Here is a 13,826-nt window from a genome sequence, read left to right as displayed (position 1 = left end):
AGCGCACCCTGTTTATTTTCTTTCTTTTACAAAAGCACAAGGTTTTGTTGTTATTGTGAGTGTACACAAATAAAAGTAGACCCTTTATAGTCTCTAATGATGTCTTACACTTATCTTTATGCCCAAAAATGACAGAGTATTTTAAGTTGTTTCCGCTGTTATGAGGAAACAATCCAGCAGGACGCGCCGGTGTGTCCATCGACCCCAGAGGGTTAAAAAAAAACATATTACATTTAAATAATATAAATTAGAAGCATTTTAACAAGTGGTCTCAGACTTTCGAACCCCATAGTATATGGGCAGAAAATACTGCCCCCCACTTATTCTGTTATGAGATCTATTAAAACTTAATTACAATAATGATAATGAAAATGTCCTCATGTGCATAATGCTCCCCTGTTAAGCATGGCTGGTGATACCAGAATGGATGTGCGAGGGGAGGAGACAGCAACAACAGCTGGCATAATTGTATTCCTGTGTCTCTTCCCTTCCAAGTGAAATGAGCAGAGACAGATCATGGTCTAGATAAATATTCTCAGGACATCTCAGAAATCCTCACTGTCTTAAGTGTGACTCTAATTGTGCTCACGTCCAGATCCTTTCCCTTATCTTGGCAGACATACTTCAATGATAATATCCTCACCCTGATCCGGACGCTGGTCACAGGAGGCGCCACTCCGGAGCTGGAGGCCCTGTTGGCTGAGGAGAATGCGTTGAGAGGTGGCTACAGCACGCCGCAGACCCTCGCTAACAGGGACAGGTGTCGGGTCGCCCAGCTGGCCCTGTACGATGGGCCCTTCGCAGACTTGGGGGTAAGTGGACGGTTAAGAAGAGCTGACACGTTTTGTCACTTTCCCCAACAGGGCTCGTTCCTCCTTCCGACGCCTCCTCTGCCTACTAATGCAAAGAGAATAAGCTGATCATGCAAAGAGAAAGTCTGTGCTGGAGAATGTTGGAGGAAAAATAAGGCTGCTCCTAAATCTTTTATTGCATTTTTGTATCTGTGTAAGAGTACCACACATTCTTAGAGTTGGCTCATAATGTTGTAGGAGTTGTAAATGGATTTGACAAATGAAGAGAATGTTTCTGTGGCAAATGACTCCTGCTTTTAAATTTTTGTTGGTTTTATTGTATGACAAAAGTAAATGTTAAGCAGAATGGTAGACTAAGTTAACATTCACTTTTAATGTTTAGAAAAAAATGATGCAATGAAAGTGAATGGTGACTGAGACTACCATACTGCCTAACATCCTCTTTTGTGTTCGATGGAAGAAAGAAAGTCATACAGGTTTGGAACAACATAAGGGTGAATAAATTATTCTCCCCCCCTCCCCCCTCCAGTTTAGTTTTAATGACTATTTCCCACCCTTTTCTGACACTTAGAATCACACAGGCTGTTTTTGGCTTTGTCTTGCTTAATAATCAATTTGTTTTAAATCTTATTAATAGAAATCATCTTTAATGTGCCATTCTTGTTCTTTGACTTTTTCAGGATGGCGGTTGCTATGGGGACTTATTTTGTAAAGCATTAAAAACATACAACATGCTGTGCTTTGGAATCTATAGATTACGAGATGCACATTTAGGGACAACAAGCCAGTGCATGAAAAGGTGAGCTGTCCATTAAACCTCTTTAATGTTAATTGGTTTCAAGTTTATTATTTTACTGTAGACCTATAGTCCAGCTCCACTCAAGTACTGGGATAAAAAAATGAGACCTACATTATTCAAGCTCAATTCCATACCTAGTTAGCATTTTTAGGCTTAAAAGGGAGCTAACTATAGCTGACTTGTATGATCCATTGTTTTACCCATATGATTTAAGGCTTATATATATAATCTTGACTGTTTTACCCAATATTTGTGTGCTTTGTATTTTTTGTGCTTATTAGAGTATCATGTTGTTAGCTTAGCCACATGCTAATGTCACGTTATCAGACTCAACTCAAGTCAAGTCCCTTGTGAGCACTGAAGATCACAATTTGCGTTCCGCACTGCTGCGTGATCACTAACAGAGTTGCTCGCCATGTAGAGTGTTTCAGATCTGTTACATAAAAGGTTCCATTTTTGTTTGGATGCTGCCTGTGTTGACAGTGAGGCAGGTCACTAGGTTTTGGAACAGAGTATATAGTGTGTGGGATGACCTGTGTGCTAGTGTTTCAGAAATAACACACTTCAGCTTTAAACATGTTTCCCAAATGTCTTAAGTATTATTATAAAAGTAAAATAGCTTGAAGTCCCTTTCAAGTCAGTCCACTCGGCGGCCATCTTTGGAACACTCCAGGGCAGGCTAGGCAGCCATTTCAGAACCCTTCTACATAGGGGAGCCTATAAGCTTAGCATAAAATAGCATAATGCAGCGGTCCCATAGACATTTTATGGGCGAGGAGATGAGGACATTTTTTTTTTTTATGGATGACTATGGAGGAGATGCTTCAGTGTGCTGAATAAACTGCTTTTGTGAGGAATCAACTCATCTCTTAATGAATTGACCGCTTGTCTGCCAGTCTTCAATATGTTTTACACTAAACAATCCTTTTGGAATGAACTGTGTGGAGTTTACATGGATAAAATTGCTGTTTTATAAGAGAAGTCATGGACAATTTTGCGTCAGGTAGGTGTCAGTTTACGGCTATCACCATTCATTTGTATGGTACACTCAAACGGTGACTTACTGTCTTAACACGCTAGATGACCGTTACACTCTTTGCTATGGTAAAGGTGCTGAGGTTGTTATCTCAGTAAATAATAGAATTTCTGGCTATGTTCTATGTAAACAAGTGGCATAAAAGTTTAGCTCCTTTGTACTAGAATGGGGAAAGACCAAAATCTCCAAAACAGTTGGTCAAGATTACAATCAAAGAACACATTTAAAACCAGCAGCAAAATCTGACATCAGTGGTATCATAAAGTGTGCTTCTTTAGCTCAGATCATGAAAAAAACACAATATTTCAAGCTGGCTCAGCTAATGTGCATGCGTGTTCTCGAGTTGATTGACAGGCGATCATTATATCTATTGGCTCTTTTACCTGTAAGGTGGGACTTACTTTGATACATTCGTTGGTTGTTCCAATTTCTCCCATTTATTTTAATACTGGTGCTCTGTCTCTGCTAAGCTGTCTCTGAAATGGCCCACGTCTCAAAACCAAACAAGTAAATGCTTTGATAGTTCATCCTACATGATCATTGAACATATTTCTTGAACATTTTTCCATGTGCACAGATATGTCATCACAAACCCGCCTTACGAGTTTGAGCTAGTGCCCACAGACCTGATCTTCTGTCTGATGCAGTTTGACCACAACGCGGGCAAGTCCCGAGCGAGCCTGTCCCACTCTTCCCATTCCTCCCATTCATCCAGCAAGAAGAGCTCTTCAGTTCATTCCATCACCGCCACGAACCGTCAGAACCGCAGCAGCAAAGCGCGAGAAGCCCGGGACAAACAGAAGTAAGGCCTTCATTGATCTTTTTAAACCCAGCAGAGTGAGTGTGTGCGTGCATGTATGTATGAGTTTGTTAACTTCTGTGGTTTTAGAACACCTCATATGGAAATGGATGCTGTGTGTGTGTGTTTTTACCTAGCCTTCCTCATTCTGTTCGCAAGTTTGCTCCATTGTTCTGTGCATGTGGCGCTTGCCTTGACCACACACTGAGCTCTATAACCATTAGATCATTGCCTCATTCCAAGTGCACCTTAACCCAGGACCATACCAGCATCAGTCTGCATATTGTTGCTGCATTTTACTACAACTACAGTAGAGCTACGAAGTTAGGTTTTATGTATGAACTTGAGGTCTGCACTTGCACAGGATTCCCACAGGGACTTGATGCGGCGTGGGACTAAATTTCTGCGCTGCCATGAGAACGGGCAGACTGAGCATAGTTATTATTTTTAATAAAGCGAATCATATACAGTATACAGTACAACAAGTTCTCAGTTCCCTGTAGTGTTGGGAAATTTGACACATTTCCATAAATTAATTCATTCGAACTGTTTGATTCCATGAATCTGATTCTTAAATCATCATGCAAAAGTGTTCACAGAAGTCCTCACTCCAGCTGAAATAGCGTTTTTGGAGCAGAGATGGTCAGTATTGCAATCTTCCTCAGTGAACAAGATTCAAGATTTATTTTATGATTGTTAAATACAAAAAATACAGCCTAAAAAGAAGCCATATAGGCCACTTGTCATTTTTTTTATTTTTATTTTTTTTGACATTATTGAGAAAAATGAGCAGCTTAGTTTACACCTAGGAAAACATAAATTGATTGGAAGTGGGTGCAAAGTTGCGAGGGAATGGTCACAAAGTCATATTTGTGTGAGCGGATATGATGCACCATGAAACTTGTGGGAGCGAGACAGAAAATTCAGTCCCAGTGCAGACTTCTAAAACAAAGGGTTTAGTTTATATTTTGTTCAAGTTTTATAAGGCTCCAGATAGAGATGCATGATTGTGTTTCACCAACACCAGTTCATTCATTGCCTTCCTGTTTGTCCAGTCATTGTTATTTGTTTGTGTGTGAAAACTGCAAATTGCATCATGTTTTTAGTTTGTGTTAGTGGCTTATTTTTAGTTGTGCTCCAGTGTTTTTTTTGTTGTTTTTTTTTTTTTGTTGTTGTTTTTCATTTAACATTTTGCAGGTGGGGTTTAGAGACGTTATCATAGCATAAGTAGTTTCACACCATCCCTTAATTCATTGCAGGTGCAGGAGCCCTTAAAGGGATATTCCGCGTTCAAAACAAGTTAAGCTCTATCGACAGCATTTTTGTCATAATACTGACTACCACAAAAATTATTTGGACTTGCCCCTCCTTTTCTTTAAAAAAAGCACAAATCTGGGTTCCAGTGAGGCACTTACAATGGAAGTGAATGGGGCCAATCCTTAAACATTAAAATTCTATACTATTAGTATAGCCACAAGACGTAAACAACATGCATGTTAACATGATTTAAGTGTGATAAAATCACCTACTAACTTTTTCTGTGTGGAGTTATATACAATTTTACAACTTACAGCCATGACGATGTAATGTCAAGAAACCCTAAAATCCTAAAATAACTGTAAAAATGACAATTTAAAAAAACTTAACAGCTCCATAAAACATGAGTTTTAACAGAAAAATTAATGTAAGTGCTTTTATAAAATTATAAGCTTCACATTTCTGTCTTTTAACCCTCCAAAAATCTGCCCCATTCACGTCCATTGTAAGTGCCTCACTGTAACCTCGATTTTTGCTTTTTTTAAAGAAAAGGAGTGACGAGTCAAAATTATATTTTGTGGTAATCAACATTATGCCACAAATGCTGTCGATTGAGCTTAACTTGTATCGGACCCGGAATATTCCTTAAGGCGTATATTTTAGTGAACAATCATGCTTCTTAGACACAAACAAATTAGTGAGTGGATAATTAAAATGTACATCTTTAGGAATTCTTTACATATACAGACTTTATGAAGTTGTTTTATTTAGAGACATTAGCTCTCACCAAAATGGATGTGCTGCAAGGTATTTTGGAGAGTTGTGAAACCCTGCATTGATATTAGTGCATGTTACCATGCATGCCTTAAAGCTATAATCCAAACAGTTTAGAGTTTATAAGACATTTCTCCTTTTGTGAGAAAAAAGTAGGTTACATTCGTTAAGATATGGAATAATTGTGCTTTCAGTTTGTCTTTGCAAATATTCCAGATTGGTAGAGTACATTTTGTCCTTTTAAAAAGTGTGCATATTTTACTGCACTTAAATAGAAACAATTAAATGATCTCCAAACCCTTGTATTATTTCAAATTGGATTAGCTAAATATTGTATTATAAAAGTATTATTAATAGTTTGTTCAAAGTATTTTTTTAATACTGAAAATCTATTAGTAATGTCTAACATAAATATGTGTATGATTTTTAGTTGTCAATAAGTTAACTAACAGACTATAAATGTAGGGATATTATATGATGTCAGTTATTCTGTTTGAGACGTGTTACTTGCCTTAAACACTGTAAAACTTACATAGACCACTTTTTTTCTGAAGTGCAACAAGGATGAATAGAATGGGCCCAGGTATGCAAGTTAATGATTCTGCATGATACAGCACCTGTTGTGGGATCTTTTAATCATAACTTTGTCCTTGTGGAGCATTGTTATGAGAGGGGATTTTGATTTTACTTTCAAAGGAATTCATGCCTACTTTTCACCTTTGCTTTCTAACTGAAAGCAAATGGCTGCTGCTACTGCCTAACTCTTGTCATGCTAAGGATCATCCCAGCATTGCATGTGATTGACTGTCATCCTCTTTCTCTGCTTCCGTTCATGTGATAGGCTCAGTGCTCTCTCTCTCAGTAGTCCCCTTGACTTGTTTGAGTTCCTCCTGTTCATTTATCTCTCATTAGGTTTTCTTGAATTTTCTTTCTCTAAGACAAACTGCATTGTGTGAGAGGTCAGTGTGTCTGCACATTGTTCCTACATATTGATGGGAATATACAGAATATCAAGATTTATTTGCTCCAAAAACAGTATTTAGACTGATTTATGTAAGTTAAGCAATGTACACAATCATTTCCAGTTTTATTATCCCAACAATCTACCCCCCCAAAAAAAACAAACAAAAAACAAAAAAAAAAACAAAAACAAATAAACGCACTTTAAAATTGATAGTTTTGCCTCTAAAATCTGATTAGATGAGCCACATTCAAAGCTGTACACCTGTGACTGCACATCATTTAGACATCTATGTTCATGCACCACGTTGCAGTTGCAAGTTGGACGCTGAAAACTGCATAAACAGAAGAATTTTTTATTATTAATAATAGTGGTTGACCGATATGTTTTTTTTAAAATTCCAGTTATATATATATATATATATATATATATAACATTTTAATAATAGCAAATAAGATTTACACAAAATTGCTGAGTTTAAATGCACACTTAATTTACATAACATTTACTAAAAATTATACTGTATAAAATAGTGTTTTCTAATTTTATTATTCTGAATCAGAGCAGTATGTGGCACAAATCAATAAAGGTTGTTTTTTTTAAATATATAATTATATTTAAGATAATATTATATATGGACTAAACTATTTAAATATATTATATGATTATTCTATTTCTAGTTGAAATAGATTCAAAGTAGTTAGTAGCTTGTAGTGTAGCTTTTTAAAAGAGTAGCTTGACTGTAGTTTAAGTTATGAGTAGCTTGTAGCTTAGGAAGCTACAGTTTCAAAGTATCTTCCCCAACACTGACCTTTGAACTACAACCTATTCAGGTCACTGCAAAATCGCAAAATATCAGCTGATAATCTCTCTGGTCGATATATCGGTCTATCACTAATTAATATTAATAAATGTAACTCATTAAATATCCCTGAATTTATCATATTGCTTTTGCCACTTCGCATCATGCCTTGTAAGGAAGTCACTGTATCACAGAGATTCTTGTGACTTTATTAATCCTAAAACATAGATACAGTTAAAAGTTCCCCACTTGAACCAGTCGAAAAGTCTGATGAGCGTTCTGCTCTTTGCTGAAATTCCTCTCAAATATCCGTATAAGAGATGGACCTATGATGAGTGTCCCTGTGCTGCTGAAATTGCCTCTTTTAACCCTTGTGGATCCAGAGGATGTCTCGGGGCGATGTGAGTGCCAGCATCAGTAGTAAACTCAGGGGAATGGAGTGAGGTGACTGACTCCTTGCACCACCTCAGGCACAGCTCCACTTACATCAAACGACTGCACTGTGACACTCTCCCCCCGTGGCTCATCACAGCCTGACACTCCAAGGTGTGCAGCACATTTCAAGTCGGAGGAATAGTTGGAAATGTTGGAGTGCTGGAAAATGACATCGCCTAGGAGAATGTGAATGTGATGAGGACCGATGCTTGGCCTTACATGTGGCTTAAGTCCTCTGTAATTTGGCTCTTTCCGTCTTAATACTTATGGGATGTATTTCGGAATAAAACACCTGATTCCAATGCACTTTTAAGTCCTGATCTTGTTAAAATGAAGTCAGACACACAGCATGATACAGTCATTCCTTTAAGCTAAAATATTCCCTTGTTTGAAGGGTGTATGTGCTTTTACCAACCTGGTTTCATAGAAATACATTACTATACCTACATTCTTGCAAAATGATTTTTTACATTTCTCCTTATAAACATTGCATCAGTTTCCTGTTGAATTGAACACTAGAGTCACTAAACAACAATGACTTTTATTCTCTTTCACATAAATCACTAGTAAAGATTGTCAGTTCATAAACACTTACTTCTACTAAAGCACATGACTTGTTAGGCAATACACTGTAAAGTTTGCATTACATAACTACATTTACAAGCTTGTTCAAGTTCAATCAAATTGTGCAGTAGCTCATCTGATAGAGCACTGCACTTGCAATGGAAATGACTGATTTTATGAGATCAGGCTGGCTTTTACATACTGTACATATTGCTGCCTCATAAAATCAATAATATATAGGTCCTACGATGTATGTTTTTCACCCTGTGTCTTTTTTTATGTGAATTGCAATTTATGTATAAAGCGAGAGTGGGATTGTGTTATTCAAAGAGAGATCTACAGTATGCTTAACTCTGGAAAGGATTTGTATTAATGCATTTCTTGTCTTCTGCTTCTCTCCTGTCTGGCTGTCTCACAGAAAAGAGATGGTTTACAGATGAAGCAGAAAATGCATACCCAAGGAACATTCAAATCAAGCCCATGAGCACTCACATGGCCAACCAAGTCAATCAGTACAAATCCACAAACAGTCTGATTCCACCAATCCGAGAAGTCGAAGATGAATGCTGAACGAATTCCCCGGCCTTACCATCATGGAGGGAGTTGGGTCATCTTGCTGTGAAAAATGAGATGTAATCGAGAAATGTTGACGCCGCCGACACATTGTTCTTCACTTGTATAACTCGAAGGTTCGAAGTGATCAGAGAACTGGAAGAGGGACCTCCTATGTGTATACCTTTAATGTTACTTCCATACTTTTGTATATGTATACATAGTGATGTACATAATGACAATCATGTAAGGATTGTACAGCCGCTAGAACTTTTTAAATTTATGTTAACAGGCAAAAAAAAAAAGGCAAAAAAAAAAGTACTTCCTGTGATTCTTTGCAATATCTCACCTCTGCCGTGACCTGACTCCATGCAGAGGGTGTATATTATGGAGGATGAGGGTCACACCTTCATTCACTTCATCCAAACACTACCCAAAGATACTCTTCAGAAGCTTCACATCAGCCTCACTGATTGAGTTGCATATCCTTTTCCGTTTCTGTTTTGCACTACAAGTTACCACATAATAACTTGAGCGTTGCTCACGACTAGGGAAGAGTAAAAGCTTTCTTTCGTTTGTCCTCTGAGTTGGGTGAGATGGGGCTACAGTTGGGCTGTTAAAGGAATGGCTTTGTTCGGGTAAACGTGTTACAAGTGTTTGCGTGACAGGGTAGGCTTTGACCGTACTCCTGCCTGATGTGTTGCCTGAAGTAACCTGAACGTATAGCTCTGCAAAAGGATGCTCATTTCCATCCATATAGACTGTTCAGACATGAATATATAGAGCATATGGAAATGTGTTTGCTGTACTTTTCATTTAATGCAAAAGGTAGTCCCCAATGTAGCTCTTTGAAATCGGCAATACACTGAGGATATGCACTACTTTCGTTGATCTCTTTCCATTATCCATGACTGGCTGGTGTGGCAAGTGTTTGGGAAACTGTCTGTGATCAAGGCTTATAGTGTGTTTGTTTGGAAGAGGCTCAGAATCACTCGTTTGCATCTGCGGTTCTGCTATTAACACGACTGAATGATGATTAATATCACCTGCTGATAATTTAACAATGATTGAGCTTTTTATGCTAAAAACTTTATGTACTTGAAATGAAGCTGGCATGAAAAATAAAAGTAAATAAATAAATTGCCACATATTGCGAAAAGTGGGCATCATTGGTTCCTCCTTTGGGTGTAGCCACTGCCTGACACAGGGTTGGCACAGGGGCAGAAAAGTGCTTGGATGTTCTCTGTGACCAACCATGATGCCTTAATCTCTGTTGTTGACAAAGACATGCATAAGCTCAATCGTTATTTACAATTATCAGCCAAAAAAAAAGAAAAAAAAAAGTTGTGAGTGATGAAACTTGATATCAAGGCTACACATTTATGTTATACCTTTGTTAAGTAGAACATATACTAATACAAACGCTTCACAGAAGAACTTTATACTTTGCTTTAAATGCTCTGTCAGATTTATACACAAGTACATACTTATTTTTTATCCATGAGCATATTCATTTTGTACTTATTTTTATACATATCAAAAAACTTTATTTCTAAATGTATCTTATATCTTAAGAGCTATAGTGCACACCGGTTTGGTTTCTGGTCCAGTTTTACCCCTGACAACAGAACATGTCACCAAACATCAAACAGGACAAGTAAAAAAATCTCTGATCCGAGTCAAAAAGGTACAGTTTCAGCTTTCCATTTGGAGTGGTCTTTGATACTTTCACTGGATGCTTTGAAGGACCTCTGTAGCTATACTACTAAAACAGTGTGTGCTTTCATTTTCATAAGCTAACAGAGATTAAACCAAACATTGAATGACTGATGGGGAGGGGGGAGGGGGGGTCTATTTCTGTTAGGAGTGTAGAGATAATACTATTATTGATGTTTGACCTAAATTAGGTCTCTGTAAAGGTCTCTCAAAATGCGTTTCAATTCGTGCAGTGAAAAGAACTTAAGATGTTCTCAATGAGCCGTGTAGATGAAAGAAGATAAAAAGACATTAGAACAGTTCCATTCACTGAGAAAAATAATAAAAATGCATAGTGTCAAAATAAATTGTATAAATTCTGCCCATTCTAGTCAACTTTGATTTTCTGAAGTAAAAGGATCTCAGCTTTATTGTTTGTCTACTGGACAATTAGGCTTTGAATTGTGATTACATCGGTGTTACACTTTGTAGCAAGTAGATTTCTTAATAAATTAATAATAATTATAATGTGAGTAAAATGTATGTAGAATTGGATTGTCAATAACATACTTGCTAGCCTAAAAAAAGAGATTTATGAGCTAAAAGTAATCATAAATACATTGGAGTTACAGTAAATGTCAAATTTATTTGATCATCATTTGTTTTCCTTCTACGTAAGGTCCTTTTTCTGTATTGAAACTAAAGTACATTACAAAGAAAGGCCAATGAAACAGTAAGGACAGCAGGTTTACTTTGATGAGAAAAGTGTAGACACACCCTGAGGGCAGCAGAGAAGGCAAACTAGGGATAACGCACAATCCAATCAGGTTTTTACATTCCATTTTGTCATCAGCATTTTTAATCGGCTACAATTATATACTGTAGTTTGAAAATGTCCAAATCGGTTGTTTGTTTACAGACCTTTTCAAAACACAATGCTTAGGTAGCAATCCTGATGACAAAAATGCAAAATCAAGCTGGCTTATGGAGTTTATTTTGGTTCTTTTTGTTCACTATGTCCTAATAAGCTGGTATATACTTCACCGCAACAAATGTGTAATGTTTTAGTGTAATGCATTTTATTTGTACATCATGTGAAAAGAAACTACAGTGTACACATATCAGAGTCTTTACAGTGCCATCAGATGTATCCATCTACTAGCATCCGTCAGTCATTTGTTGGTCATATGGGGTGAATTAAGTTCATCATGGCATCTAATACTGGCATGGAGAACATCCAAGCCATCCTTGCCTCCATGCCAGCACAGTATCAGGCAGTGTAGGAAGACCAAAGGAGGAACTCTATAAGACCCACTAAAGCGAAAAGTGGCATTATGACTGGCATAAAGACACATGTGCCTATGCAAGCTGTTAAAAATCCTTTCACCTTGATTATGAACAAGATATTTCAATTCAAAGGAGACCGCAATGACTGAAAGATGCTGTGTAGAGCTAAATATTTTTCGTTGGATCACCTGTTATTGTATTCAAGAGAAAAAGCAACCTTACTGATGTGATATGTAATACACAACTGTCATATTGCATATTTTGGCTATTTTATTCTACTGTAAAAGACACAAAGTTTTAGAAAGTGTAAAAGAAAAAAAACACTGTTACAGAATAAATACTTGGAGGAAATTAAGTCTTAACATGCTGAAATTGCATATGGAGTACTGTTTTGTTGCTGTCTTTTCTTCCACTATAATAAATAATCAAAAACATTCATATATACAGTACATGTAATTATTGGCATATTCATTACATGAAAAATGAGTTGCTCATAGCAGAATTGGATTTGACTAATGGAAGTGAAGAATTTGCTGGTGCTGAGCTGATCTACCTGACTCTGTCAAATATAACCTGCTGATTAACATACTGTCTTGTACAAAAAGTTTGTACATAAATTGTACATGGTTTCTTTTTGTATTTTCTCAAATTAAAATGGATGTATTTGTGTTCTACAGGTGACTGGCATATTACTTGAGTCATTACTTTATTAACTCTTGACATCTTTAAGCAAAAACAAATGAGAAACACTGATAAATAGACATTATCAAATCCAGAAAGTCAAAAGATGTATTTCTTGCATCCAGTCATAAATCACAATTTTAGCCAATTAGATTCAAGGGAAACACTCTTTCCCAAACATCTGCTAATATTTAAAGAAATATTTGCAACAATGAATAACCTCTCTGTGAGTGAATCACTGGACATAACGTATGCATAAGAATGTTTAAATTTCAATACCAAGTCATTTTATATCTACAAAGTCATTTTTTGGACACACTTTTAGTAATACAAAACACATTTCACTTTCTACCCCTTAAACAAAGCACATGATTATGGCATTCAATAGTTTCAGTCTTTAAAAAACAAACAGACAACTGATTAAATCAGATTTTTTTATCTGGAAAGATATTTGTTAGGCCAGACTACATTAATTCTGTACCTATCAAAACAACAGATTTGAGCTCGACCTGCCAAATTGAAATAAAGAGTGGATGAAGTAGAACAGATGTTGGCTGCACTCCTGATTTATAAAGGTGACACCCTGTAGGTTTAAATGTATGGGTTGTTAGTAAGGACTGGCCCCTTTGTGAGATGTTTTCAAAATGATTGATTTACAATAAAGTGGCTCTCTGTGTGTGCACGCAGGCTGAACTGATTCAGATCGATTCAAGTGAAATTGATTGATCAGCTGTTTAACTTGGCAGTATGTTTACTTAAAGAAGCCATGCAAGACCTATTCTCCCAGGCTCACAATATAACAGAAACAAGCCACACATCACACCCGAAGAATACAACATCAACAAAATGGACTCTATACCGACATTAAGGATTTCAATATGATCTAACATTCATATTCTAAATTATTATATATTCTTCTTATCTTAAAGGTATTAATAAATCGGTAACACTTTACAATAAGTTGGTATACGTTAACATTATTTGTTGACACAATAGTTAGTTTGAACTAACAACGAACAATAATTTTTCTATGAAAATAAACATTATAGTAATTAACATATATGAACAAAATTTCTACATATATACATAGATTTAAACATTAAAAGTCATATATGTCAACATTAATGCATTATGAAATAGTGAATTAACAATTAACAACAGTTTTTATAAATTAACATTAACCCAATTTAATAAATGCTGTAAAAAGATATTGTTCGTTATTACGGCATGGTACCTAAACTATTAACTATTGTTACAGCTTGATCGCTTTATACATAGCTATTCCTATGAAAAATGTAAATGTTTTTGTAAGTTTGGATATATACAGTATATATATTAGAGCTGTCAAAATTAACGTTAACACATGCTATTC

At 36.3% G+C, this 13,826-nt stretch overlaps 1 protein-coding gene across 6 annotated transcripts in view; it reads left to right on the top strand.

Annotated features, from left to right (window-relative positions):
* The window catches only part of LOC127412089 (calcium-activated potassium channel subunit alpha-1-like), a 307,683-nt gene extending 295,238 nt beyond the window's left edge, over positions 1–12,445 (top strand). For 4 of the 6 annotated variants that reach the window (XM_051648145.1, XM_051648144.1, XM_051648149.1 and 1 more), the window contains 5 exons: positions 618–812; positions 1,493–1,611; positions 3,225–3,449; positions 6,032–6,060; positions 8,658–12,445. In XM_051648145.1, coding sequence (XP_051504105.1) covers positions 618–812; positions 1,493–1,611; positions 3,225–3,449; positions 6,032–6,060; positions 8,658–8,809 — 720 coding nt within the window. In that variant the 3' untranslated portion in view covers positions 8,810–12,445. The remainder of the gene's footprint in view (positions 1–617; positions 813–1,492; positions 1,612–3,224; positions 3,450–6,031; positions 6,061–8,657) is intronic. The other 2 variants (XM_051648147.1, XM_051648146.1) reach the window with 1 other exon arrangement.
* Positions 12,446–13,826: the final 1,381 nt, after the last annotated feature.

This window comes from Myxocyprinus asiaticus, chromosome 21 (assembly GCF_019703515.2).
Source record: "Myxocyprinus asiaticus isolate MX2 ecotype Aquarium Trade chromosome 21, UBuf_Myxa_2, whole genome shotgun sequence".
Lineage (NCBI taxonomy): Eukaryota > Metazoa > Chordata > Actinopteri > Cypriniformes > Catostomidae > Myxocyprinus > Myxocyprinus asiaticus.
The sequence above is the reverse complement of the archived record's forward strand: the minus strand, read 5'-3'. Positions and strand labels throughout refer to the sequence as shown.